General features: G+C 42.6%; 1 protein-coding gene across 1 annotated transcript in view; it reads left to right on the forward strand.

The window, feature by feature from the left end:
- Positions 1–7961: 7961 nt before the first annotated feature.
- gpc6a (glypican 6a) overlaps positions 7962–27824 on the forward strand; it is an 87461-nt gene continuing 67598 nt past the window's right edge. Inside the window, exons 1-2 of the mRNA XM_068756195.1 lie at positions 7962–8124; positions 26746–26904. Coding sequence (XP_068612296.1) covers positions 7962–8124; positions 26746–26904 — 322 coding nt within the window. The remainder of the gene's footprint in view (positions 8125–26745; positions 26905–27824) is intronic.

Consider the following 27824-nt stretch of genomic DNA (forward strand, 5'->3'; position numbering starts at 1 on the left):
ACTGGACCGACCTGATGATACACATCCAGGCTTTCAGTTATTACACTATTAAGATAAACAGTATGTGATGTAAACTGTTACAAAATGAGATGAAATATTCATTTTCTTTTTCAGTGAAGGAAATACTGTGGAACTTCGGTTGTCGAACATATTTTGTACCGTAACACATAATGCAATGCAACAAATCATTGATTTCTCCAAAACGTACCGTGCAGCAATGTCCGAGACACGAACAGCATTTTCATATTTGCTTTCAGTTCAACAGTTGTTCTCACTGCTTCACTCTATTCTTTTCCAGTAGTATTACTGCTGCCTTCTTTGGATCCCTGAGAGCTAAGGAGAACAAAGTGGAAAAACACGCACACGAAATGAAACGTTTAAGGAAGTCTTTCTCCGATGGCAAGTTGACTCAAACTGAACCTTCTCGGGTAAGCTCCGCCTTCGTTCACGTACGCGCGTTCGGTTCACCTCATCTCCATTCGTGCGTTCGAGCGCCGAAAATTTGTTCGACTTCCGAAGCAATTTAAACTCCATTTTTTTGGTTTGAATACCGAGTTGTTGGACTACTTTTTGCGGTTTTCTGCACACCGTACAAACAGAACTCACTGGCGGGTTCACGTCTCTCACTGAGCCGTGCAACAATTTTCTTTCTGTTCATAACAGATAAGGCCAGGAGATCTTTCTCGACATGGAGCATGTCTGTTTACGTGTCTCTGCTGAAGTAGACTTGATGGTGCCCAGTGATAACGGCGATGACTCGCAAAACATTAAGCACCAAGCAAATTGGATTAGATGCCTGATGAATGATGCTTCCTGTTGATGGTCCTGCAGATTCATGAGGCTGGTGTCTCTGTTAAAGTCCTGTAACACAATCCTGACTAATGCACTTGGTATTTTTATTTTTTTCACCAGCAAGCTTAGTCTTATTTTGTACCATTAGTTTGATCATTAGTGGTGAGGGAAATCATTGAACACATTGAATCCACATCCTCAGCTTTCTAGCAGGTCTACATTTCTCATGTGGTGAAGCTGTGATGGACAGTTGATGTAAACTGTACATTTTAAACTCACAAATGGAAAAGTATTCTTTATTTTTTAAATAGCTAAAGTAATAAGATTGGCTTTTAATTTTTTTTACTAGTACAAGCACTGTAGAATTTTCCTGCAATGCACCAAAACATTTTTGTCCTTATTTTGGGTTATTTTAATTGCCCACAGTAGCAACCTCAGCTTGAAGAGCCACAGCCTAATCTTGTCCTTGAGCTTAGCTTGTTCAGCAGAAATAGCCTCATATTCCCGAAAGCAGAATCCCTGAAAGCTAAACTTCTCTGTTGACCTGTAATAATACTGTTTTAATGAGAATTCCCTGAGCGAGCACTCTAGCATGCTCTTTGTTAGACTTTTGCTTACCATATTAGAAACTAATAGTTACCTCCGCCAAGGAGGTTACGTTTTTGCCGGCGTCTGTCTGTCTGTCTGTCTGCCTTTCAGTCTGTCAGTTAGCAATGGAATGGACTTGCTTTTCAGCCTATTATACATTTGATATTAGAGATAGAGATTTTTAACAAGCGTAATTTTATAGCTTAGTCAATTCCACATCAGAGCATGTCAACAGATTTGTTACCTCGACCAAGGAGGTTATGTTTTTGATGTTCAGTTTGTCTGTCTGTCTGAAAGATAAAAAAAAAAAAAACCTGATGATGGGTCTTGGTCTAACTTAGATTCCATTCAATTCTGAGAGTTATCCGGATGCCCGACAAAAAAAAATCCAGATTTTCATGTTAGGCTTTATAGAAAAACAATTCTTGTAAAATATGCTTTTAATTTACCCACAAAAGAAATTACAGTCATAAAGGGGTCCGATATGTACTATAATGCAAGATGTCTTCTGGATCTGATCCAGAATGAGGTCAGGAAAAAAATATTTAATTCTAAAGTTGAAACCCCATTTATGTATTCAAAAATCTGTTAAAAACACACATCAATTCTGATTCACTTGTAATTTTCATGGTTGGTGTGTAAAGATACCAAGAACAATTTAGAACCTTATGATGATGATCCAGATCACCATGTGGACGGTGTAAATCCAATTAGGAGGGGAATGAGCGACTTGGCGGAGGTCTGTGCTCCCAGAGTGCTTTTCTAGTTTGATTTAATAACTGTGTGAGACAGCCTTTTCTGTTTATGGTGATCTTTTCTATATTTGTAAGTCACTTCCTCTGAGCTTATTGAGTATGATCATGTTGAGCCCGCAGTATATTATCTTCCCTGTTTCGGATAAAGGTGGTTGAAACCTGAAGGTGATCATTGGATGAGCTTGAATGTTCCTGGTTGTGTGGTGAGGTCGGCAGAGCAGTTCAGGAATGCTGTAAAGATAAATATTTGTTTACAGGTGATCAGATTCTGACTGGTGTTGGACAGGACCATCACTTTGCGTTCATCTAATTGTCATGAATCTGAATCCCCTCTCTCGGGAGGCTGTGCATCATCTCCTGAAACGCCAGAAGAGAGTTGGTTGTGCACGACTAAGCGTTAGTCTTCCCAGCCTTAAGTCAGCATCCCAATAAATCCCAATGCATTCAAACTGCAGCTTAAAGATTTGGGCACCCGGGAACATATTTCAGCCTGACACATTTCCCTTTATCCATTATTAAAACACACAAATAAATGTACAGACACAAAATCATTTCATGATGAATAACAACAGTTAAGGTCTGTTGCAGTTATGCACATTTGGACTGCATACAAATTCACCCCGAGTCAGAAAAACTGCAATCTTCCACTGCATTGATTTATTTGTGTGACAAGTAAACAAGATTAAATAGCCTCCTTCATGTTTACATGTTGTTGGAAGATACGACTTTCTGCAAGAGAACTGATCCCTTAAGGACAAAACGACTATGAATATAAACCAAAAGAAACCTGCTTCACAAATTAAAAAATTATCTTAAAGGCAGTTAACAATTGTTGAAGTCAGGGTTTAAAAAGGATCTTCATTTGAGCAGCAGGTCTAAAGAAACAGCCTTTAATCTTCCTTCTTTAACTACATTACCAACAATGCAACTCGAACACTTGAAGTTTCTGCTTGGGTTTTGTGGTCGTTACACTTTTAGTGGTTGGTTTAGTAGCCTTGTGTTGCTAACATCTGTCCACTCCAACAGACATCCAGTAAAGAGAAATGGCGATTCCCACAGTTCCCTCCTGAATCATAAAGAGACACAAACAAACTTTGTGTTAAGATGTGCTCCATCTGTGATCAACAAGTCCTGTATAATAGCTACGTCTCGGAAAACAGACAGGTAGCTATAGTGTTGTAATGAGGCATTGTCATCTTTGCATCTTTGGGACATCTTTAATTGGTTCAAAACAGTTTTAATAACAGGAAGACAGTCACCTGAAATGACTTTGAATTATGTATGAGGCATAAAAATAGATCCCACTGCAGCAAATTGAATAAATTATCAATGAGTAAATAGATATCAGAGAAATTTTGTTTTCTGTTGAGAATAAGCGGAAACAAAATTGTGTTTACCTCATGGCTTGTTAACCTGCCACACGGGGGTTGAACAATGGAGTAATTACAAAACACGCACAGTCGTTGCATTCTCTTTACACTGTTTAAATTGAATGGGGAAATTTGATTCTGGGTATCCTCAACCAAAGCCTCAACTAAGAAATAAATGTAAACAATAACAAACAGTGGATCCTGGTCTGTTGGTGAGCCACTCCAGCATGACCTTTCCACATTGTTGGAAAATGATTAAGGGATGCCCATACTGTGATTTAACATCTGTGCCAGCATTCCGTTTATCGATTGTGTCTTCAGATCTGAAATCATTAGCCAGCGCAGACTGTTCGAAACGTAGTCGATCCTCCTCCTCCTTTATATCGCTTTTCATCCTACAGCATTCGCTGCTTTTTCCATCCGCGTTCCATCCAACACATGCAGCACCCAGAATTGATCTCGCAATTCTCTCATTACATCCATGGCTTTGGTCATGGCTAAGTATCCGTAGCATTATCAGAACACTTATGGATTGGTAGATTTATTTTCTTTCTCTGACTTTTTTGCTCATTTAAATGGAGCATTTCAAATACTTTCAACCCCTTCTTCAGTATGCTGCACTCTCAACGGCCACGTTCTGTTAACGTGTGCTAATCCTTTCATCTATTCTCTTAACCTTCTGCATCTTTAGCTTCTTACTCATTTGCCTTCGAATGCAGACATCATCAAACCAAAGTTTCGCTCTGACGCTAGAGAGCTGCACCCTTCACAATAATTGCACATATCTGTCTTAAACATCTATGAATTATAAGTATATGATTAATAATTCATCTCTTTGCTGGCTGTGCTAATGTGAACAAAGTGACCTTATTTTTCATCAGCTTTCAGTGTGCCTCACGCATGAGCTGCAGACACTTCAAGCAAACACCGCTATAATTATGTTGATAGTAATCTTTTATTCTAGTAACACATGTTTTTTTTAATGTGCAATTTAACAGGAAATTAAGACTGTAGAAGATCACGGTGTTATATGTGTTCCTCTGTCTTTTTAATGTTTTAAGAGCATTATTGAAATGCTGCTTTTTGCAGAAGATCTGCGGAGATCAATCAATGATATGTCTTTATTCTTCCATCCACAGAAGAAGGTAATGGTGTCAGTCAGCTTTTTGCCTTCAGTGTAGCTCCTCCATCTATTGATCATGATGTACAGGTCGATCCGTCTTCAGGCGTATGAATCTCTCTGGCTGCTGTGGGTTCAATGTTGAAATAGATCTTTGGGGCAAAAGGGCCACATGAAAAGGTGAAACTACATTTCTGATGGTTAACACTGTTTTGTAGAGCAGCAGGCCCGGAGAGTGAAAGCTAAGTTTTCCCAGTGGTGCAGTGAGTATGAGTCATGATGAACCATATGCTGACTCCTCATGGCGAGCTATCGATCCGCTGCCGGGATCACCTTCTGGCCATCATCTCTCGGCCTCATTAGCAACAGGGCTTATTAGCCGAGTAGGGCTAATGTGTTGGTGTTCAGATGAAGCTCGCAGCGAAAGGAGAAATCACATTTAATTTGGGACTTTCATGCCTGACTGGCATTGTCTAAAAAAAAATACATGGAAAAGAAATCAAACACATAGCTAAACAGGAATGGAAGGCCAGATGTGATCCCAGTTGATGATCAGTGGACCAGACAGTTGTGAAAAATACAAATTCATTGGCTGACAGGCTTAGCTTTTAGTTCCACAGAAAAACAAAATAGTTTGAAAATGAATTGTGAGCCCCAGTCCATCCTAGAGTTATTTTCTGGTATTCTGGTCATCTTTTTTTTGTAAAGCCACATTTTCCATTTTACTACGACCACACAGATGACAGGTATGACTTACACAAAGATAAATACCAGATCTGCGATAAAGGAGAAATATCCTCGAGCACAGATTTGGAGATCATTGCCTTTGTTAGATTATAAATTTAACAGTGTTTGTCTTTTGTTTTCCTGTGGTAGGATATCTCGAAGCCCCCCGGATGTGTCAAAATGTGCGCAAAAGGTGACCCTTGAACCTAGATTTTAAGATTGAAAAAAATAATCATCCATGCAACTGATGTTTTTCAGCTCTGACATGCTGTTGAGGCGGTGGGGAAGGACGGAGGTGTCATGTCTTGATGGCGTATTAATGGAGAATGAGAAAAAGGAGTGAGTGTCTTGTCACCGTTTACAAGGCGCTGCTGGATTCCTGTGTAAAACGTCACGCCGCACACCGAGGTTGCCGTGTTGTAACCCACTCCTCTCTTGCCTGTGGAGGGCCAGCACGCCGTCTACCATCACACGCTAGTGCGGCTTTTAAAAGCAACTTAATTGGAGCGCCGCTGCATGACCTCTGTGTGAAAAGAGTTGGCGTGACACAGGTTTTACTAAAGCTGCACTTTTCAACAACTTGTCCTCTTTCTGTTTGTCTTCGCATTTGTCCATGGATCAGGGGGTCGGTTTGTTCTCAGCCAGCCATCTTCTAAGTGGTTTGATGCGAAACATTTTGCCTTGGAAAGCTTTCTTTTTAAACACCTGCCTCCGAGCAGTTCATCCTGGCCTTTCCTTCCCAAAGTTTGCTTCCTGAGGAAGCATGCGGCCGATGACTCGCCTTCTCCGACCAACAGCTCTGGTTCTTACACCGACATTAATTTGCTCAGGTTTGTGCGAATAGAACCGCGACGACGGACACCCTCTGTGGTGTTTACAAGTAAGATAACACTTCCTCACCTGTGGGAGGTGGACCGGTCAGCCCCTCCATTGAGAGCATCAGCCATCTCAGACAGACAGACGCCAGAGCGCATGGTTGCCTGCTGCTCTCTTTGCCAAATCTTCACTGAATAGCCATTATCAATATTCCAGTAAAGGGTATCGTTTTACTTTTTAAATATCACACTAAAAGCAGAAATTCTATTTCCCTGGTAAACAACTCTGGATTATTTCGTGGGTACAAATATTGACAATTAACAAAACTTATTGGAAGTAACGCTATGATTTATACATCACTCTATACATGCAGAATATATAGGTGTGTGTGTTTGTGTGTGTGTGCTTTAAGCTGCAAACATATTTTTGAAAGCTGCTCGTAACGTCTAACCCTGACTGGGGACAGAAATATTTATAACAAAATACATTTTGTAATCGCAGTCAAAGAATGTTTCTAATGATAAGCGGGGGCTGCTCTCGTGGCCAGGAGGTCAAAAGGTGCCCCTTTAGTGTCAACCAAGCCAACTTCCTGTCTTTTTCTTGGTACAAAGATATGCCCCAATACAAAAGCTCTGTACATGTAATGTGTGTGTGTGTTATAAATGACGTGCTATATCATATTATGTTGTTTTTTTATATTGTACTTTGTCATTCAAGACAGTTGGAGGACAAATTTCCATGTGAACGGAATATATAGTGTTATCTGATCCTGTCTAATCTACTGTCTCCTATCAGGTGAAGACAAAAACATCCTAATGCTTTAAATTTGATCAAAACCAAGATTGAAGAGTAGGGACTATTAGAAACGTAATCCCTCTCAGTCATCACCTGCTGTCTGTGTTATTTTTTATAAAGTTTTAATACGAGCGCGTGAGATTAAGCCAATAAACAAAAAAAGAGAGCGTTGGGAGGACGGCAGCTTTACACAGCTCCAGTGAAGCTCTTTATTAGGTGTCTGGACTGTAGATTATTGCGTTAAGTGGAGATAAAATAGCACAGCATGGTGCGATAAAGGGCAACTTTTGACTTGTACGCCAAAGGTCATAGGTGTTAAAGCCAATCTGACAGCCTTTATCCTATTACATCAAAAGAAGGATGAACAGTCAGAGCGCTGTGCGTTTTGTGAACCAAATCCAAATGGGTTCAAATCAAAGACAATAATCTGGATGTCGCGGCTGCTGCGCCTCCAGCGTCCAGGTCTTCCTACGACGTGTGTGTGTGTGTGTGTGTGTGTGTGCGCGCGCTGTTGTGCCGTGGCGCTTATTGCCAATAAGGAGAAGGTGGAGGATTTACGCGCCGCTGGATTCGAGCGGCTGAAATCGCAGCCACTCCACTCCATGTTTTGCCCTGCCCTTGCGCGCTCTGCTCGCTGTGCAGCGTGCGTCCCCGACGCATTTCGCCGTCCCCCCCGCGCTGACAGCAACACAGGACGCCGCTGTGTGCGCGACAGAAGTTGCTGGCACGGAGAGCACCAGGTAGAAACTGTCTCCCCACCACGGATCTCGCCCCGAGCCGGGATCCAATCAGCAATCAACAATCGGCGTTGCGTTTACGCGGAGGATGCTTTTGCAATGAGTTGGACGTACCAGAATCTAAACTGAGGAGTGATTTCTTTCTTTCTTTCAATCAACAATCTGCAGGAGGAGAACATCTTCCCCACTCGTCTCTTGGATTCTTCCCATTTTCTCACGGAGCTCGTCTTTCCCTGCGTAACACTTGTGAAGGATTTCACTGATGAATGCGATGTGGAGACTGCAAGTCGCCTTATGTGCTCTGCCGCTGCTGCTGTCCCCGTCATCTGCTGCTGAGAGCAAAGCGCGGAGCTGCAGCGAGGTTAGGCAGGCGTATAACGTGCAAGGATTCAGCCTCGTCAATGTGCCGCATCAGGAAATATCAGGTAGGCGAAGCTGTTTCCCCCCCCCCGCCGCCACGTGCCATGTCCTGTGTGTGGCCCCCCCGATGATCAAACAGTATGATGATTATGAATGTGGTGGTGGTGATGAACACACACGGGATGACACCTCTACCCAACCATCCCGGTCCACCACAGCCGTGATTTTACGCAGTTAAATAAATCAAAGACGCGTCATTTAAAACCCAGCAGAGCTGTGTGATCAATAAGGATGATCATCTTCTCTCGATGCTGGCTGTCACTTATTTTCCTGAAAGCAGACACCAGAAATTGGATGTAATTCTAAAAAGGTTTCACCTGCGCAACAACCGTCACCTTAAATCACACGCATAAGTTTCCGACTTTGGACTTTAGGTATCAAACGAAGACAAAATAGCCTCTGAGATGTTTTATCTATTAAGAAGAAGTTAACTATTTAACAGCCAGATAGATATTCACCGCATTTGAGATCCTTCCTGAACAGATCATCTCCAACAGATTCAGATTAAAAAAAAAAAGACTTTGCAGAGCAGAGCAGGCTTTAGTTTAGTCAATGTCTTCATACCTGTTGCTCACATTCAACAATAAGATCATGGAGTGTGTTATGTTGTATTTGGGTGGATGGTGGATGGTGTCAACCAGTAGGGGGCTGCATGCACTCAGCATGAAAGGCTCCTTTCTGTGGGTTTCTTCTCTTTGATTCCTTTAGGCAACAGCTTAGGTTTTAATTCATGCTCTTTGCTACAGCAGAGATATGGCTTTTTTATTATCTCTTGTGTGGCGCTAATCATATTTATGGTCAAAGTAGGAAAGGAGATTAGTCGGTCAATATATAGACTGCTTCCTGAGAGGGAAGAGGGGGAGCAGAGGGGCCTGAATTTAATCCCTCTATTGCCTCTAACAATCAAAACAGAGATGCTCTATTGGTGATTGGCAGCGTTAAGCAGTAATTATCACACATCCGTCTTATTTGCTCTCAATAGGCTTTTGGCTGGATTGGATTTTGATGGCTTTGTTGTTGATTTAACAAATGTAAATCTTGCTGAATCTTCATTCTTACAATTAGCGCTTATATGTTATCTTTAAAGGAAGAATATTGATTTGGTGTCCTGCGATACAGCGACCGGATGTGATGCAGACAAAAGTGAGACGGCTTCTCTGAAAAATATGCAAATTATTTTTCAGGCGCTTGAGATAAATATGTAGAAAACTTCTTCCCCCCCCCCCACACACACACACAAAAATCAGTCCGCTCCGTGAGCAACAAGTGTTCTAGTTCATCGGCTAGTCAAAAGGCTTCAGCAGACGGTTCAAACATCAAGCTCAGTGTGGTTGGACTGAACGTCTATTCTTCAGTTGCATATCTGACCTGACCGACCAACACAGTGACTTCTGATGTTGCCCTCTGTTCCTCATTCTCATCATGGCTATCGATAAGTGGTTCAACACTGCTTTAGTTTGTCCGGTGGATTTTAGCTACTGAATATATTTCACTGATGCAGAAAGTCTGTCGTGCAAAGATTGATGAGCCTGTCAATTTCAAAATCGCCTGTCGTCAGTGCAACGTGTATGCAACTCGTTTGAAAATACTCAAACACGTCTTTATTTTATCCTGTCAACTTTTCAGGATTTGATCGCATGTCTAACTTGACGTGTGTGGCCCACTTGGCCCACGGGGGCACTCACTCAAGCCAAAGACAGAGGTCTGATGGCCCCTAATAGATCTTAATCATGCATGTTTGGCCTGCAAACCATGCATAATTGGATCTTGTCTTCAAATAACTCTCTGCTAACCACAGCAGAGGTTAGATGTAGGCCTAAAAAGAGGGTATTGTGAAAATCACTCAATTATGCCCCATTATCTATGCTAAAGGTCGTGTAGTAAGCTGCATCGGCGGCGTCCGTGCTCGTCCCGCCGTCGCTTGCGGTGTCATGCTAACTGCTGTGCCTCCAGATCTGCTTCTGCAGAGGTGGTTACCTCAGGTTTGTCAGTTCGTATTTGCATAAGCTAATTATTCTGAAAGCGCTTTTGCATTGTTGCCGCCGAGGTACATTATTTAAGACGGGGGGGGGACAAACAAACACAGATGTGTTTAATTAATGCCGGTTGTTTTCCTTTCTCAAAATGCTCTTGGCTAATTATTGTATCAGCATGTCGTTGTTAATTAAATTATTTTCCTTTTGATTAAAATTAATGTATCCATTTCCAGTTTGCTGTATTATTATTATGGGCTTGTGGGTGGAATTATAAAAATAAGCTTCTATCTTTTTACCTTTTTGCTAGAAACGTTTTTAATAAGCACAATCACACACGTATTACCTAAATTCTAGGGGCCGGCCTTTATTGAAATATTACAGTGACGTGTGAAGAGGTCTCTCCAGAGTCATAAAACGTATCCAGAACACGAAGGTCCTGGTAAAAAATCAATTCGAGCGGAAACCAAAATTGATATTTCAAGAATTGCACCAGGAGGCCAGATCATTTCTGTGTCTAATACCTTTCTTTTTTTGTGTAAAAAAATAATTTTGATATAAAACTTCACCCACATTGCCCGGGCAACCCTCTCAACCACTGCGCCACCATCGCACCAGTAACAAGTATTACACCAGTATCTACTCACAATAAATTGTGGTCTCAATAATTCCTTCTGTCCTTCATGTCCTTCATGAATTATGAAACCAACGTTTTTTGGTTTCATAATTTCCACATTCTTCTCTTTTAATTCGGGGTTCTTGGTCTCTATATGTGCCGAAGCTGTTTTTACCCCTTCATTGCCTCATTAACGAAGCTAATCAGCTGTTGTAGATGAACCCGTGTTTTAAATTTGACTCCTGGTTTGTCTGTTAAAAGAAGTTTTCTTTTCTAGGAGATCGTCGGCTCCTATTATTCCTCCTCAGTTGGACTTTTCCCTTTAGCAAAGAAGCTCTCCAAAGATGTTTGTTTTTTATTAATTTGTTAGTTTACGGCTGTTTCTTAGTAACGTATCACGTGACCAATAAAATTCACAGACGAATGTTACGTTGGAGAAAATCCGGTCGTTTTTCCAAAATAAAACACCTTTTAGACGCTAATAATCGATACAACGGAAATTGTATACATTAGTTTTTCTTTCTGTGCGGCCCGGTAACAAATGCCTCACGGACCGGTACCGGGCCGCAGCCCGGTGGTTGGGGACCACTGGCCTAAAGGACTCATGAATGCCTCAGCTGGCTAGCAGTGCGGGGGGCGGTGGGAGTTGGAGGCCGGTCACAGCTCTGACTACGAAAAAGTCAGAGCTGTCTGAGTGTCTGAAGAGCGCCATGCAGTCTCCTCGGCGCCACGCCGAATCTGACTAATGTCTAAATCTGGCTCGTGGAGGGCTTCATCAAACACCGCGTTTAGCTTGTGATTTCATCGCCATCGCTTCGCCGTACTGTCGGCCGCGCCGTGTGTTGCGCAGCAGTCAACCAATGACACGGCCCCGTGTGTGAGACTCTCATCCCAGTGTGCACATGTCAGTTAGTTATGATGCTACACACCCAGTGCTGCTTGATTGTCAGGCCTTTGTTCATCAGCACGACGTCTACAGTCGGGGCCCTGCCAGGAGCTCGAACTCCAAGGCTTTGCTATAATATCGGCAGGGTCGGCGTATCTCATGGGTCGACTCAACTCTGTGCGACAGCTTTGAAACAAAAGCACTTGATGTGCTGCAGTTCCTTTTGAAGAGAGCTGCCCGGGAGTTTTATTTCCTTTCCTCAAGAATAACAAATACCTCTGGGATTCATCCCTGGAAATTTTAAATAATAAAAGAATTGTTATTAGCTTTGACACAAGCCAGCATTTTATTTTCTCATGTGAATTTCTGACGCTTTAACTCTGTTTATTGCCGAGATCTGTTCGTGGCTGTTTGCTGTTGGTGAGACGCATGCAGTTTCCCCAATTCCCTTCAAAACAACCCCGATATTACACACATTTGCTGTTTGTACTTAAACGGAATTGGGACCCTTGTGAACACCTCTGCACCGAGCACATAGTTAACATTTTCAACACTGGAGCTTTGTCGACTCAGACGTCGCTGTAGCTCCTATGAATTCAATTGCACCACTTACTAACATCTAAATGTTTGTCTTGTTAGTGAAGCTAGATATAGCTATAGCTATTAAGTGAACTTGAGATTCTAATGAAAGGAGCATTTCATGTTGGAGGCTATATATTAGTCAATCCACTGTGAGACCTTGGTGTCAACTCCTAGCAGCCTGACAGAGAGAGGAGGCAGTTCAAGTGTTGCACTTGAAGTATACTTTGCTTCATTACCGTGATGTCGCAGCCCGGTTTGGTTTAGGGAAGGATCACCATAGTTGGTTTGGGATTCAGATTTTACTCTGAGCATGTGCATCGCATAATTGGTTTCAGTTGGTTTGTTTTCACATTTTCAGGCATCTCATTTAGCTTATAATAACCATGAGGGTGGAGTTTAAAGAACAATCACATATGTTTTGTAAGGACCCTAAATTGCTCGGTTTAGTTTGCTTGTTTTTACACTTATTGCACATATGAACTTCACATTAATATACGCGTATGGAGTATTTCTGCCCTTGGGTAGTCATTTTCTCATTTATTTTCTATACTTGAAGGGCAGGTAAGCAAAATGAATTTGGGTGTAATTTTAGACGCTTGCAGCCAGATGTCTAATGACGCGATATCTTTATTGAAAGAATGGGAATACCACTCTAAAAGCCCTAACCTAGTACATATCCATATACAAATTCTACAGGGCATTTTTTTTCTCAAGCCCATTAGGATGCTCTAGAATCTGCCAAATTGGAAATAAGTATCTTGCCAGTCTGAATACATCTTCAGAGGGAACGCTTAATGTGATGTGAGGGAGATTGCGGTGTGTGTGTGTGTGTGTGTGTGTGTATGTGTCCGTAGAACAGTTTAGCCTCACTTCCCAAGCTTTTCTCTTTGCATTGTGATCGAAAATGGCAAAAGTGTTTTGTTTACGCTGGGAAAGATGGATTGTTTGCTCGACACCCCAAAATACGAGATTGGGACGCTTCCAGCTGTAGCCTATACTTCCCTAGCTTGTTGTCAGATTTTGGTGAATGAGGATATTTTACAGTTATCCTGACCTGAAGAACGTGTCGGCTTGCTGCAGGCATCCATGCCTGAAATGCGTATGTTTTCGCCTCCCGGAGGTCTTTCTTAGCTCCGTGTGTGGTGCTTTCTGGGCAGCGTGAAAAGCTCCAGCAGCTATAGCGCCGGATTTCAATCAACCGCTGGCCTAAATCAGTTATCAGGGCGGCCGGATTACAGCTCTCTACCCTGTGAAGCCTTTCATGGAACTAGAAAAAAGCAACGGCAGAAGAAGCATGTGAGTGCATGTTTAGGGATTAAAGCAGCTCTAAACAAGTTAGAAAAATAACCAATTTAAAAACAAAAATAGAGCTTTAGGCTTGAAGAACTTGACTAACCATGTGTTGAAACCAGCAGGTGAGAGGAGCTGTGGGGCACGAGGATAGAGTCAGGGAGGAAGGTATCCACGGAGATTTGAGCTCTTATTGAGCCTTGCTGCCTTTTTATTGTTTCTGCAAAGTCGAGGGAAGGGGTCAACTTTACTTCTCTTGTAATCACATTAAAAAAAGTAAAACCGCCGCAGGAGGTAACGGGAGGAACGGCCACATGCTGTATTTATCCATCAGAAAAATAGTCCCCCCCCCCCCCCCCCATGACTTATGCCTCTGAGGGTGGTGCAGGAATGTTGTTTGGGATGGACGTGGTGCAGCAAGGGTGAGTTGCTATGTGTGTTTGTATGGCAGCTTCCTGATGCGCTCATAGGGGAGGGCCTTGGCGGCGATCTGGAGCCATATAAAACGCGCTGTTTACTACACGGATGCTAATAACTTATTCTGTAGCCGAGAGGGCGCTTGTGGTTTTCCTGCAATCATTCTGTTAGAGAACTAAGGTGCTCTGTTGTGTTTATTGCCACTGTTTTGCTTTTTGTCCATAGAGCCTCTTGTGCCTCTGGAGAGAAGTCTCGAAATAGAAGTCCCAAGCTTGACACCAATGATGAGGCTCGGAGAGACTGTGTTTTGGGAAAACACATGTCATATCGAGGTGTCAAAGATGCAAATGCATTTTTACACCGGGGACTTTGTATTTTTGTTTTTTTAGACACAGACAGGTACACATGGATGAGGCAGCGTGGTAAATAAGCCACCCTTCAGGGACTCGTGAGTAAACAGGCATTACGCGCAGATAAACATGGTTATCCAAAATTGTCACGGAAGGCTCACGCGCTGTCGACGTGCGCAGACAGCGATGACGGCAATGGCGAATGACTCGCATCGCAGGATGCTTCTGTCCCTGAAAGAGCTCCGCGGTCGTAGGGAGGGAGCTTTCGATGTTTTTAAATCAATAGTACAGATGTACTAAAAAAGCATCTGCATGTTAGATCAAGTAAAGTCACAAGATTACGTGAACCTGAGGCCTGTGAACGTCAGTCGGTATTATAAATATAGTAATACTGTTGTCATTGAATTCTTGAAGCAGGAACCTAATATATATATACTATCTCGTGACTAGTGAGACGAGATTTTATCTCGGGTCTTGTAGGGGTGTCTAAAGAATATTTTGTTTTTGTCACAATGTTTATTTCTTTACTTGAAAAATAAAAGGCTGCACCCACTAGTCTTTTGCATACTTAATTCAAACAGGAGTTAATATTTGTTTATTTGTCTACTGGTGGATTTGCAGCATTCCGAGTTTCCACATCATCCGGGTCATGGCCCAAAGGCATTGCCTTTTTCATTGATCTTTTTCGAAAGCACAGAGGAAAAATCTCCGTTAGCCCATGGATGTACACACAACTCTCCACAGTGGCGTCAAGTCAAGTTTTCATCAAGTATTTTTATTTGGATTCTTCAACCACATTCCTGCGTAAACCAGTCGCTTCATGACACTCTATCCGAGGCGATATAGCTTCACTGTCATCACAAACATATCTTTTATGTTTTCCATAGAGGACTCCTACAGTTCTGTGATGTGTGAATGAGATACAGTAATCATTTGCACAATTCATTCACAGCATATGAGTGAATGGGGCCGTTTGCAGAGCCGGGATATGGGTCGTAATTGGAATGCGGCCTTCATGTACCCAGATACATTTTTGTTTCTGTGCTGTTTTTTCCCTGCAACAGCAACGGCTCACTGAATGTTCAGGTCAGGACATTCAGTTATTAAATGGAAGGCATTTTCTCTGTTAATAGGCAATCCATCCATCCATCCATCCCTTCATCCATCCACCTGCATGACTGAATGACTGAACTCAGCAAGTAATGGTACAATGGAAAAATCACATTAATGACTTCAAAACATCCCTTAAAGTACATAGATTAGAAAACTTTACACCTTAAATGTATTACAAGAGTTCACGACCCAGTTTAATGGGATCTCGTCTGCGGCTTTGTTGCAGAGAGGCCAATTGGAGATCCTTATTATTTTTGCGTTGACACGAAAACTAAAAACTACAGGGCTGATCTGAACCCCCGGGTCGCAGTTTCGCTCTTTAATTTAGCATTAATTCATAAGCTTTTTCATGTGAGACAAAGATCTGTCGCGCGTGAGAGATGGAGTTACTTCACTGCACCGCCATGTTTCCATTTCATTCCGTTAAAGGTGCTGCATCCTGGGAATTCAGGGATGCAGTGTAAGAGTCAAAGTCGCACAGAGTTGCAGATTTTGATGATTGCTTTTTGCAAAAATGCCAAAAATGTATGCTTTAGATTGCTTGATCGATGTCTTCACTCCGCTAACGCTGTATCGCCATAGAGCAGGATGTATTTTGCATAATTTACGATTGGCTGGCCGGCTGTATTTTTAGATAAAATTGGCCAGTAATGAAGCATGACACCTAAATCTATCTGGAACTATAGGAGTACAGTGGCCTGAACTAGCAGATGATTGAAATCACCTTCCTTTGCCACTAATGATAGTGTGGAGCAGTCTTGCATGACGAGATATCTCTGCTCAGGCCATTGACTTAAATGGGGCTGTCTGCAGGGAGCCTGGCTGAGATGACATATGTGACAAGTGTCATAGAGCGTACCTCAAATGTCAGAAGGCCAGTTTAGAGTGTCGTCGCTCTGTGAGTGTCGATGAGGCTTGATAAAGAATACCTCTGGCCTTCGCAGTTTTAATCCCGTTTCTTCAAGGCTGCTACAAATGAGGCACAATCGGTTTGGGGCTTATGGAGATCGATGCGATCGATCGATGTCCAGCGTTTGCAGCTTGGACTTCCTGGCGTGTCAAATGAAACATCTGCCATTGTGATGCTTCTTGGCGCATCCTTGTTCTTTGGCTCCAGGAGGGTGCCAGAATCTGAAAAGAAGCCAACCCCCTCCCCCCTCCTGCTCCGAGAGTTCTGCCGTTTTCTGTCCCCTGAGTGAGCTGTCGGTAAATGAGTGGGCCGGTCATCTCACACCCTGGGGCTCTACCGCGGGCTCTTCAGACCACCAGCTGTTGTGTTTTGGACTAAGTCACGCTCCAGTTAGCGAGATGAATCCAAAGTGTAAGGCTTCAGCCTCACCGTCTGCCTCTTCCTCTTCATCTGCGCTGCGAATGTTAAATACAGCACATTTCAGACAACCGCGCCGGCACAGTTAAAAGCATCCCTTAGCTGGACACGCTCGACTATCTGGTCCCCTCGGCCTATTTACTTCCCTCACTGCCAAATTTAACATAATGATGGCCAATATTTTTATTACGAGTACACTACACAAAGTGAACATACTGTGGATGTGACTTGCATTCAACCCTACATGTAGGCCCATATTGCACACAAAAAAGGTGTATGGCTCGGAGATTAAAGCAGTCAATGGAATCATTTTATTTCCTTCAGATGAGCAATGAACAATTGTATTTTCCGACGGAGCAGCTGTTAAAGAGAAAGCAGATCGGCTATTTGAAGTGATGTAATATTAGATTTGTATTCAATATATGATTCTGAATCATCGCCTACTTTGTTCTTATTTGCACTGTAATTGTCTTTCAGAATGCTGGTCACAGCTATTAATCATGACCGATGCATTAGTATATTGTGAGTTTGCTTCAATGGACCTCATGCACGGCTGCTTCCTGCAACCGTGAGCAGCACCAAACTGCTCGGCGTGCACGATGGCTTACCTTTGACATTTACCACGAGTCTCCAAACCAGCAGCACACATATTGGTTTCAGACAAACAGTCGAGCGACGGTAGAAGTGCTGTCTAAAGCATTAATGCGCATGAAAGGGAGGCGAAAGGAGAAAAATGACTGCTCCACACAGGAAACCTGCATGTGAGGGTAAATACACAGAATATTTGTTACGTGAACAATCAGGAGCTTTTACATAGGTAAATAAAATTGCTGGGGTGAAATGTTTAATTCACAAATTGAAGCTTTCTGGTTTAGCAGCAGAAATGAAACTAAAGCTAAACAGTTGCATGGTTGATTTTGCGTTCATTCTGCCACCTGCGTACTCGTATGACTCGCGTATGTTAGCATCTCCTGCAGCGTCCGTCAACTTTGTCTATCTCCTCGTCACGCAAATGTGAAAAATGCTATCTTCTACTCGTTCTGTATTTCAGAAATGCAATATTCCCGTGATTTTATTATACGCTTTGTCTTTTCGGACAGCCGTGAACTCTGGTCTGAATTTCATTGCGACAATTTGAGTTGGTGCCTTTTCGTATTTCTAACTCTGTGATAACTTCTCATTTAGCTCGACAGGCTTTTTTAGTACAGGACAATTCTATCTCTGTGAATGAGTATGGGATGCCTCCAGCCGTTTTCATGTTTGTGGACATTCAGCAAAATATGTTGAGGAAAATAAATTAAACACATGAAACTACCAACGTTTTTTTGCCCTTTGGGATTTTAATCCAAACATAACACCTGCGTTTGTGTATCCACGGTATTAACCTCTTTCATTCAACACATACAGCTGGTATCATAAATGTGATGTAAATAATACATCTAATAAATGCATCTGCTTATTTTTTTTCCACGCATGCAAGTTGTTTTTTATTTAAATACGTCAGGCTGAAAAGCGCCAACATCTAGTTGGAGAACACGCCACGAAATGATGGACCCGAGCGACTGTGTTTGATTCCACTCGGGCCTTTAAGTCTCAGCCCACCACTTCGTGCCACCCAGTGAACCGTACATTTATCTATCTGCCGCCGTCGCTCAATTTATCAACTTTGAAAGTTAGAAAATCTCAGCAGTCTGCTGTGACATATGGTTCGAACGATTGTGGGAATTATCTGTGTCATCTTCTTTGGACATATTCAATTTGGGTCTCAGGCCCCAGTGGAAATAGTTGAAAGTGGGTGATGGAGAGGAGATCCAGATGGCAGAGCAGCGGTGAGATCAATCAAGCTTGATGCATTTTTTTCCCCCCACTTCAACACGCAGACGGATGTGATTTAACGCAGCGTATTTGGGTTTACTTCACATTTCTGTTGACAAGTTTAAAACACCTTGGAAAACAACTTGTTTATGAAAACGCTTTAATTATTCCATGTGATCACTTCTTATCATGAATCATCATCGCAGGTTTAATCCGGTATAAAAAGCAACGCATTGATGGTTTCGAACCAATAATTCAAATCCGGATGGAATAATTGAGCATTACGAGGCTTTCACAAAAAAAAAGAACGCCGTCATTCAACAACCTTTAATTGAGCTCCCGTTTGCCCTCTAATCTAAGCCGTGTCAGCTGAATAAAGGGCTCTGTAAATGTGATGCAGCCCAGAGAAAGAATGTGTGACGGGCCAGAGCGACACCTGAGTCGATGGATCGCAAAGATAGAGGTGTCAACCTTTCACTGGGGGCAGAGGCTTAGCCAGCATTATATATTCTACCATTCACCGGACGGGACTCGGCTGAACTGTTTAATCCAAGGAGAGAAATACCAGCACTGTCATCGGCTATCATGCAGGGAGATTTTCGCTCAACACCTGTACAGTTGACAAAAAAAAATGTCCCTACAGCTATAAAGTACAATAATAACTGCAGTCTGGATTGTTGTTTTATTAATGGAATACATTTACATGCATGTTTGGCTTTGACTGTAGTTTGGGCACCATTTATACGTAAATGCTTGTAATAGAGCAAGTGATGGACATGGATAGAATCAATGTTGAAAACCTGGATGGGAGATGCAGACAAGCTGAATTAAAGATGTGGTACAAGACCTGGCTTAGGGGTGGGGAAACTCCATTCTTCAATTGAAATGTCAAGAGCGTGAACCTGCTTGAGCGAACCTGTGTCCTCATTTGAAGGCAATGAGAATCTCATTACTGCAGGAGCCAAGAGGAGGAGGCAATAGTCCAGGGGCAGAAGTGAATAAGTCTGGAGCCGGGCTGCGGCAGTAGATCAATGATAATAGACTTGATTCCTTCAAGATGGTGCTTCTCTGTTATTGACCTTTGCTTCCGTTGGTGGTGTGAAAACCCCACTAAGCGGGCGGCGGTCTAAACTCTTGCGGAGCCAGATAAAACACAGGTCCCGTTTTCAGTTGCTGACGTTACGATATCTTTTGGTTAACTCTGTAATGGCTGTGCACAAATGTAGACCGGATCAGACTGCAGTACGTCCTGCACACATTGCATTCGCACCATCACATCATTTCATGGGTTTTTCTCTGACTTCACAATCTGTTGGCTCTTTTTTTTTTTTTTGGCATGAAATGTCCGTATTTTATAAATGCTGGCAAGAGTGGTCAATAGATGCACCAGATGGCATGGCCCATATGCAGTTTGCCCTTTGGCCAGGTAGACTAATGAATCCTTTCGGGAGTTAATCACATCAAAACCCTCCGTGGGCTGCCTGGAATATTTGGGAGTTTTCATATTTTCCAGCAACATATGTTTGTAGTAATGGGGATGAATTCTTTTTTGGGGTGGGCTCATTGAGTATTTTAAATCCTCCAAGCAGAAGATTACAATGAGGTCAAACTGTACCCTTTCATGACGGGCCATGGTGGCGGCTTCGGACTGCAGCGTTGTCTATGGTATTTTTTCAGTTGCTTGTATAGTGAGTAGTTCTAATGGTTATGATCTAGTATTAGTTAACCCTGGGGGGGGGGGGGGGGGGTTAGTTACTATTCGTTTCTATTCGTTTCAGAAAATAACAAAAGCATTTGGGGAAAAAAAAGCCTCATCAGGCATCAGAAAGGAGCTGATGAGGGAGGTCATTGGCCTGACAGGAAGTACTAGTTGACTCAACTACTCTCTCTGTGCTGACAGTGGAAACGGATGTTTGAAAGAGCCGTTGGGGGTGGGGGGGGGACATTAACATCCTGTCTGGCCGCCCCAGTCTGGATCTCGAAGTGCAGCGTGAGTATCTAATAAAACCCAGCAGGAATTAAAGACTGGAATATGACTGGAATCATCAAACTCCACGATTTCCTGTTTAGTCATCAGAAGAAAAGCATCATGTAATGGAAAACAGAAACGGCACCATGCTGACTTTTGTTATTCATGATGCTAGCTGTATTTGTGACAGAAACATACCTCATAAAAGAGATGTGGGTGTTTCTCAAGGGTTTACAATCTTTGCAGCCTTTGCAAGGTTACCGGTTCTTCAGGAAGACAGAAGGATGGATGGATGGATGGCTCTTCCTCAAACCCAACCACGGTGAAGTGGTGGCCTTGGCATCTCCTTAACTTCAGCTTCAAAGACGCAGACCAATGAGAGTTCAACTCTTTGACTGCTGAGGGCTCAACTCTGGCAGCAAACACTACATCCAGACTCGCCTCCTGTTTTAAAGGTTATTGGCTCTGAATGAACAATTTTAAGTCCTTGTTGGAAACAAATTCAGCTTTGTCTTTGGTAGAACATTTTTCTTATCAGTAAAGTCTTTAAGAGAAAGTATTCTTTGAGTCGTCTTGTAACCCTTACATTCTCGGATTGATCTTGTTCTTTTGTCACAGTCGGAACACAGACACACTCATGAATCAGTCATTAATTGCCATGTAAAATGAAAGGTAAACGTCTACTGTCAAAAACCCAGCAGATCAGCAGAGTTTGAAATGATCACAAAGCAAAGATTGCAGAACTGTCCCAGAATATTTTTTTCAATAACAGTTTAATGCACGATATTAAGACTTACAAAACTTTTTTTAGGAGGGATAAGAAATAAATTGACCCTCTTTTACATGTTTGCAATATACGCCTGTGTTTGAAACCTTGCACAAGTGGACTGCAGCCTTTTTTAACATTAAGCGATACGAAGCCACAGGGAATTGAGGTCAAACTGTGAAATCAAGTGCAGCATATGATGTTAATGCTTCTTTAATCGCTCCACTCTATACTCCTCAGGTTTATCCACATCCCAACACGACCTATATTGTCTTGCCTTTGTGTTATTCTGCGGAACAGACAGTCTCGTTGTCAAAACAGAAATGCCACTCATGATGATCTTGAAGATCTTTAATGCTTTGGCGCATCCTGTGAAAAGGAGTCGCATCTGTGTGACGAATTAACGCGTGTCAAGCTGGCATTTGTCTTTCCATCTCCTCCACAGCTGTTCGTTATAGCGCCGAGCTGGGCCTACTGTATGTGAACGCGCTCTAAGAACTGGAGTCTCTAATTGTGCGTAATTGTGCGTAGTCGTGTCTTGGGGCCAAACACATCTGCGTCTCAAAAGAGCGCAGCAAAACAGACATTGTGTGATTGCATTTGTACGTCTGACAATATTTCTCACATCTCACTTCCTCCTTAATTAGGGAACATTCGAGCTAAAGCCAGAACATTTCACAGTAAAATCCCCAAAGAAGATTAGAGCACGTCCTTAATTTTCTGAAATTACATACATAGAAATCTCCGATCACCTCGCGCTGACGCGTCTTCTAAACATCTGCACCCTGCAGGCAGCTGCAAAGACAGAGTTGATCGCGATGGGAGTACAATGACGTAAAGGACACTGCGCGTGAGATGAAGCTGTTTCTAAATGGAAGCTGGCTTCTCTCGACATCAAGAACCCGAAGTGACACGCGCGTCTCCTTGAGTACAGTAGATCAGCGCTGCTGTCACCGCGGGCGTACAGGAAATGCGGCTGCGCGGCTCCCGTAGGAAGAACAGACGCTTACCTTTCATCCGTTTGCCTGTTATCGTGTCAGAAAGGCAGACGGATGGAACACATTACTGAACTCACGAGTGTGCCCCATTTTTAAAATAAATGTGCAAGAGTCTCTGCGGCGGTTAGAAAGAACTTGGGTGCGGTGCTGATTTGACAGATGTGTCAGAAGAAGTGTTCCCAACCTCCTCACCTGCAGCCAGATGCTGGAAACACAAAGCGCGTGCACGTGTGTGTCTTCCTATCAGTGTTAAAATTACCAACACCTCCAATTTGTTGACGTCCATTTCTTTTTATTCTTACCTATTGACAATAAATGTTTTCCTTGTCAAATAGAATTATAGCATCCTTCACACCTTTTATTACTTTATTTATTCCTTTTGCTTTTCCAATCTAGGATATAAAAAGATTGTTTGTACATTAATTCATCTTCTACCGCTTTGCGGAACACGGGAGTTGCTGGAGCCTATCCCAGCTTGCTATATGGGCGAGGGGGGGGGGGGGGGGGTACACCCTGAATGAGTCACCAGCGCATCACGGGATCACACGGAGACAGAGACAACCATTCATTTAAACACTCGTACACTACAGACAATTTGGAGTAGCCAATTGACCTAAACCTAGGATTGGATCGTGTACTGACCATGACCTATGGAAGGGAACATCAACTGGCAATTGATGCTATTCCCACAGCAATATCTAAACAGTTTTAACTCACATTTAGGAGTCATATATTATTAAAATATTCCTGAGAATTTGCCATCTTTGGGATCAGAGATGTTCCAGGTGGCGCCGTGCATGTGTGCAGCTGAACCCTTTTCATCCGGGAGCGACGAGAGAAATTCAAAGCCTCAATCATGAAACCTGTCAGCATCTCTATAACGTCATGAGTATTATTTTGAACATGATATTAAAAGTGAAATTATAATGTCAGAGGAATCACGATGTGTCTGTAATTAAAAGTTCGGATCAGGGGTATGAATATGACTGTGACAACATTCAACACAAACTCCTCTGAAAGAATTATTGGAGTCTCAAAAATACACTGGGGAAGATTAAATATTCAGTGAGGTACAGTCAACAAGTGATTGAGAGGTTTGAAGGAGCATGAATGTTAATGCAACCAACTGGAACAGAAGTGGTCTTGGTAAAAAAAAAAAAGTATCCGGATTCAAAGCTGATCATTTCCCTTCTTTGCTAAGATAGGCCTTTTTCTTATTTTGTGTGTATTAAACATTGCATGCGAGCAGCTTGACTGTTTTCAGGCTGGATGTGGTCGATTGTGTGACTGAAAGGTAAAGACAGATGCACAACACGTGGAAACTTAAAGCACCTGGAGATCCTTTCAGCTGTCGTTTGCACTCAAGGACGGTTCCGTTCCATATTGATTTTCTTCCCTTTTTTTTCAAACCTTTAATGGCTCACAATCATATTCAAACTATTTTGACAGGTAAAGTCGATTTATTCGAGCAATGGAAAGTTTAGTCTGGAATGGATGTACAGGAGCGTAGCAAAGATTTCCTAAAGTGGTGAGAAAATGGCTTTAAACAAGAAATTATTGACTTGTAATAGGACTTTATCTCTTTCCTAGATCCTAGGAAAGGCAAAGCCTTAATATAATTGACATTTTCTAACCAGCCATTTCAATAATAAACCGTTAAAGCTGACCCAAAATTGGCCCCAGAAATCTCTCAGCTCCTCAAACGTCCTCCTCCAGAGATGATCCTGAGTTTCATTGAATGAGATCGGAACTAATACCACTGCACTTCCCCATACGCTCTGCATGCGGCACAATATTAATAAGACGATGAGTCTATGTTTGGAATGAAGATTATCGCTAGAGATTATCTGTAGAGTGAAATTACAAAAAGGCAGGTGAGAAATTTTGTTGTGTTGCTAAACGATTACAAGGAGAGGAACAAAAACAGCTTTGAAGAATCACCAAATATTTACATGTCATCTTATTTTGTTTGTTTCTTTGAGTTTGGTCTCTGTGATCGGAAGGCTTGTGCGTCACCCGGGAGACAATGGGTTTCTGTTGAACTGTTGCTGGTGTACCTCATTACTGTAGCACAACGCCTCTCTGAGGACTGATTAAGGATTACGAACATTCCACTGTGGCAGTACGTCCATACCGCATCCACCTTGTTCTATTATCCATGCACAGATCCTTCATCTGCAGCTTAATGTATATGCACAGAGAACACCAGGGTGAAAGCCGTATGTTTATTATAGTAGGAACTCTTGGAAAAAGTAGGAATTGACTCTATTCCCCAAACGATTCATGTGGTTTTACTTTTACAAATCTCAATAGGTAGAATTGAGAGAGAGAGCGAGGAAACAAATTCAGATCTTTCACACAACTGCTGCCCTGCTTTTTTTTTTTTTTTTTAACTTCTGATAATCCACGGATGCTCTCAGGCATAAAGCTCCAGAGAGTTGGTAAAGCGAGTATTTTCTAAATTCTCTGTGTTTGCCCCTTTTCAGCAGTGTAACATGGATTCATGAGCATTTGCACAGCTGCAGCGCTCAGGAAGGCAGAGTGCATGCACCACAGCCACTGCGCTTTTAATGCTTCCACATCAACCACAACCAAAGTCTGTTTTATCGTTGCTTTTTGTTCATGCACGGGTCTTATTTCCTCACTGGTAGTCTAAGAAGGAGGGAAACTGTTAAAACGGTTCCGCTTGACGCCAAAGTACGTTCCCGAGAAAATCTCTCATAAATTTTGGTTTGTCAATCGACATATTAATTTACCCAGACTGGTAATCTGTGTTGTTGTTTGTCGTTGGTCAGCGGTAAGATGTCTTGTAAAAGGCGAGTCGCTCGGCAAAATGGCGTTGGTTCGCAGCTCAATAATTTATTTAACAATGTGAGGCATAATTCTCCCTCTCCTGCCTTTTGGACCTCATCCCCTCACCTCTCATAAATCGTGAACAGTCCATTTTTTGTGGGTCATTGCACAGATTACATCCCGTACTGGATCAGTTTGGGTTTCACTTGGAGCACGTCATCGTGGTGCTATCATCCACTGTTTCTATCTCAGAAATCTGTCTTTACCTGGCTGAAGCCGTCACTCTCTCTGATCGCACATGTCTCCCAGCCCCTGATAGTAAAACGCTTACCTGCCTGGTGACACTGCCATCGACATGCTGAAAGACAGAGATGGCGTTCTAGTCGTGATGGATGAAGCCTGCTTCCTGCCAGATAGTGACGCGTTATATCTCCAGAGCAGAAACTCACATTTTATTAGACTGCAGGATCTTTTTTCTTCACTCATGCATTTTGACACACCGAGACTTTTTATACAGACACTAATCCACAGACAGGACGTGATTTATCGTCTCATTTTTCCTTATTGCTTCGCTCTTTGTTTGAAGGCGAGGTTATAGCAATGCGTTTGTCTAATATTCTCCTCAAGATCCAGGAAATCTGTTCATGAAATATACAAATATTCCTTCGCTTCTGTTGCACCCTGTCTTGCAGACTGCTGAATTTTTATGTTGTCTGTTCAAGTCCAGTTGATTTAATTTAACTGTTTCCCACTTGATTTATTACTTACTTTATGTACTTACCTGAAAGGGGAGATGCGGTGATCGAGAAGGTGCCCGTGCTATCGTGGGCGGTACGGTGGCGTCATGGTTAGCACTGCTGCCTCGCATCAGGAAGGTGATGGGTTTGATTCCCAGCAGGAACAGAGCCTTTCTGATTGTGTTCACCCCCCCACCATTATTACATTACTGAGCTGAACACTCCTAGTCCTTGCCTTCTTGTTCTGTCTGCTTTCGGGTCCGGCATTAGAACTGATACATTTAAGCTTCCTGGAATTCTTGTGCAAATTCTGGTTTTATATGGTTTTATTTTAAGAGCTCACACCACTGATCATGCTGCAGAAACACTTGTTCAACGGATGGGGGGGGGGGGGATGTTCCTGTTTATGCTGTGTAAAGCAGCAACATAATACTGTTTGGTTTTTATGATTTGTATTTATTTATTTTTATTTGATTGTACTGGGAGCTGAAGTTTCTGCATGGGATCTCTCACAACCAGAATAAAAAGTTTTTACTGCACTCGGGCTAAAACTACATTTTCTTGTGAACAAAGCCTTTGAACCGATGCTATTATACGAACAGCGTGCTGGAGTATTTTGACAAATGTCAAAGGGGTCACTTGTAGAAGGATAATCATCTCCCAATGCTGCCGTTCCTCTGAGCGCTACTTAACATGTAGCATCATTATTATTATTTTTTTGTGTTAAATCTCAGCATTTCACAAAACCTGGTTTATTTGAGGGAAGACTTCATGCATGACGTTCACGCACAGATGCATTAAAGTTGCTCATTGTTCCACATGACCGCTAGGCTGCCAACAAAATATCGTCCTTCCCCATCTTTTCCGGTCTGCCCCCCCTTGATGGCTTTAGTGATGAATCCCAAAATCACAGCAGTGTCTCGATCAAAGGTTTGGCTCAGCCTTTTCTAAAAGCAAGTCCTGTAGCGGTGATGTGTATCTCTGTTTCCCTCAGGTGAGCACCTGCGCGTCTGTCCTCAGGGATACACCTGCTGCACATCGGAGATGGAGGACAAACTCAGCCAGCAGAGCAAGCTGGAGTTCGAGAACCTGGTTGAGAAGCGCAGCCACAATATGAGGACGACGTTTGTCTCCAGGCACAAAATGTTTGATGGTATGTGACCTTCAGATTATTAATATTTATCATCAAATTGGTCTAGATTGTTGAATTTAAGGCTAAGACATGCCCCCTTTTTTTGCCCTTGTCTTCTTCAGTACATTCATGTTTTTAAGGATTTGTTTTTCTCTGGTTTTGCCGGCTTCTTCATGGGACCTTGTCTCGAGTCTGTGCAACTAGAAATCATTGTTGTTGTTCCACACTCGAGCTGAGACCACAGGCTTGTGCGACTGACTGATGGAGCTTTGTTCTCGATGTTGGGGATTTGTGCTATTTCTCCTGAAGGAGCCACTGAACCTCCTCAGACAGCGAACAGGACAAGGCGGTGCTAATGGGGCATCGGGGCGACCATATAACTGCCGTTCTGTGCGCTTGAATGCATGCCTGCCTGTAAAATCAGTGCACTGCACCAGTGTTGGATTAAAGTGTTGGTGTCTTCACACTGCTGTGGCTTAAAAAAATGCAAAATAGCCAACGATATGTTAGCAGAAGAGGGAGCAGGTCCAACACTACAAAATACGGACAGGCATGGATCTATTTGCTATGGTGAGTGTTTCCTTCTTAGCAAACCTGTTTGTGATTTCAGGTGTGCTACACAATAAAAGCTGTGTACCTGCACCATAAAGGGATTAAGTGTGATGCATGGTTCACCATCAAGAAGAGTTACTTTCAAAATGTGTCACTGCTGGGTCTGAAATGATCCATCTGTCAGGCTGGCAGGCATCTGAGGACAATGCCTGGAACTGCATGCTTTTTTTTTATTATTATTTAATGAGCAGGATTATTTCCAATAATCTTTAACATTGAGCTGAGAGGTTGATAAGAGATGGTTTTCATTGGGTGTGTGAAGGTCTAGCTAACAAAGACTATCAGAGTGCACAGACCTCCGCTAAGCACCTCAGTCCCCCTATATTGTG

This window comes from Brachionichthys hirsutus, chromosome 1 (assembly GCF_040956055.1).
Source record: "Brachionichthys hirsutus isolate HB-005 chromosome 1, CSIRO-AGI_Bhir_v1, whole genome shotgun sequence".
In the NCBI taxonomy this organism is placed as follows: Eukaryota; Metazoa; Chordata; class Actinopteri; order Lophiiformes; family Brachionichthyidae; genus Brachionichthys; species Brachionichthys hirsutus.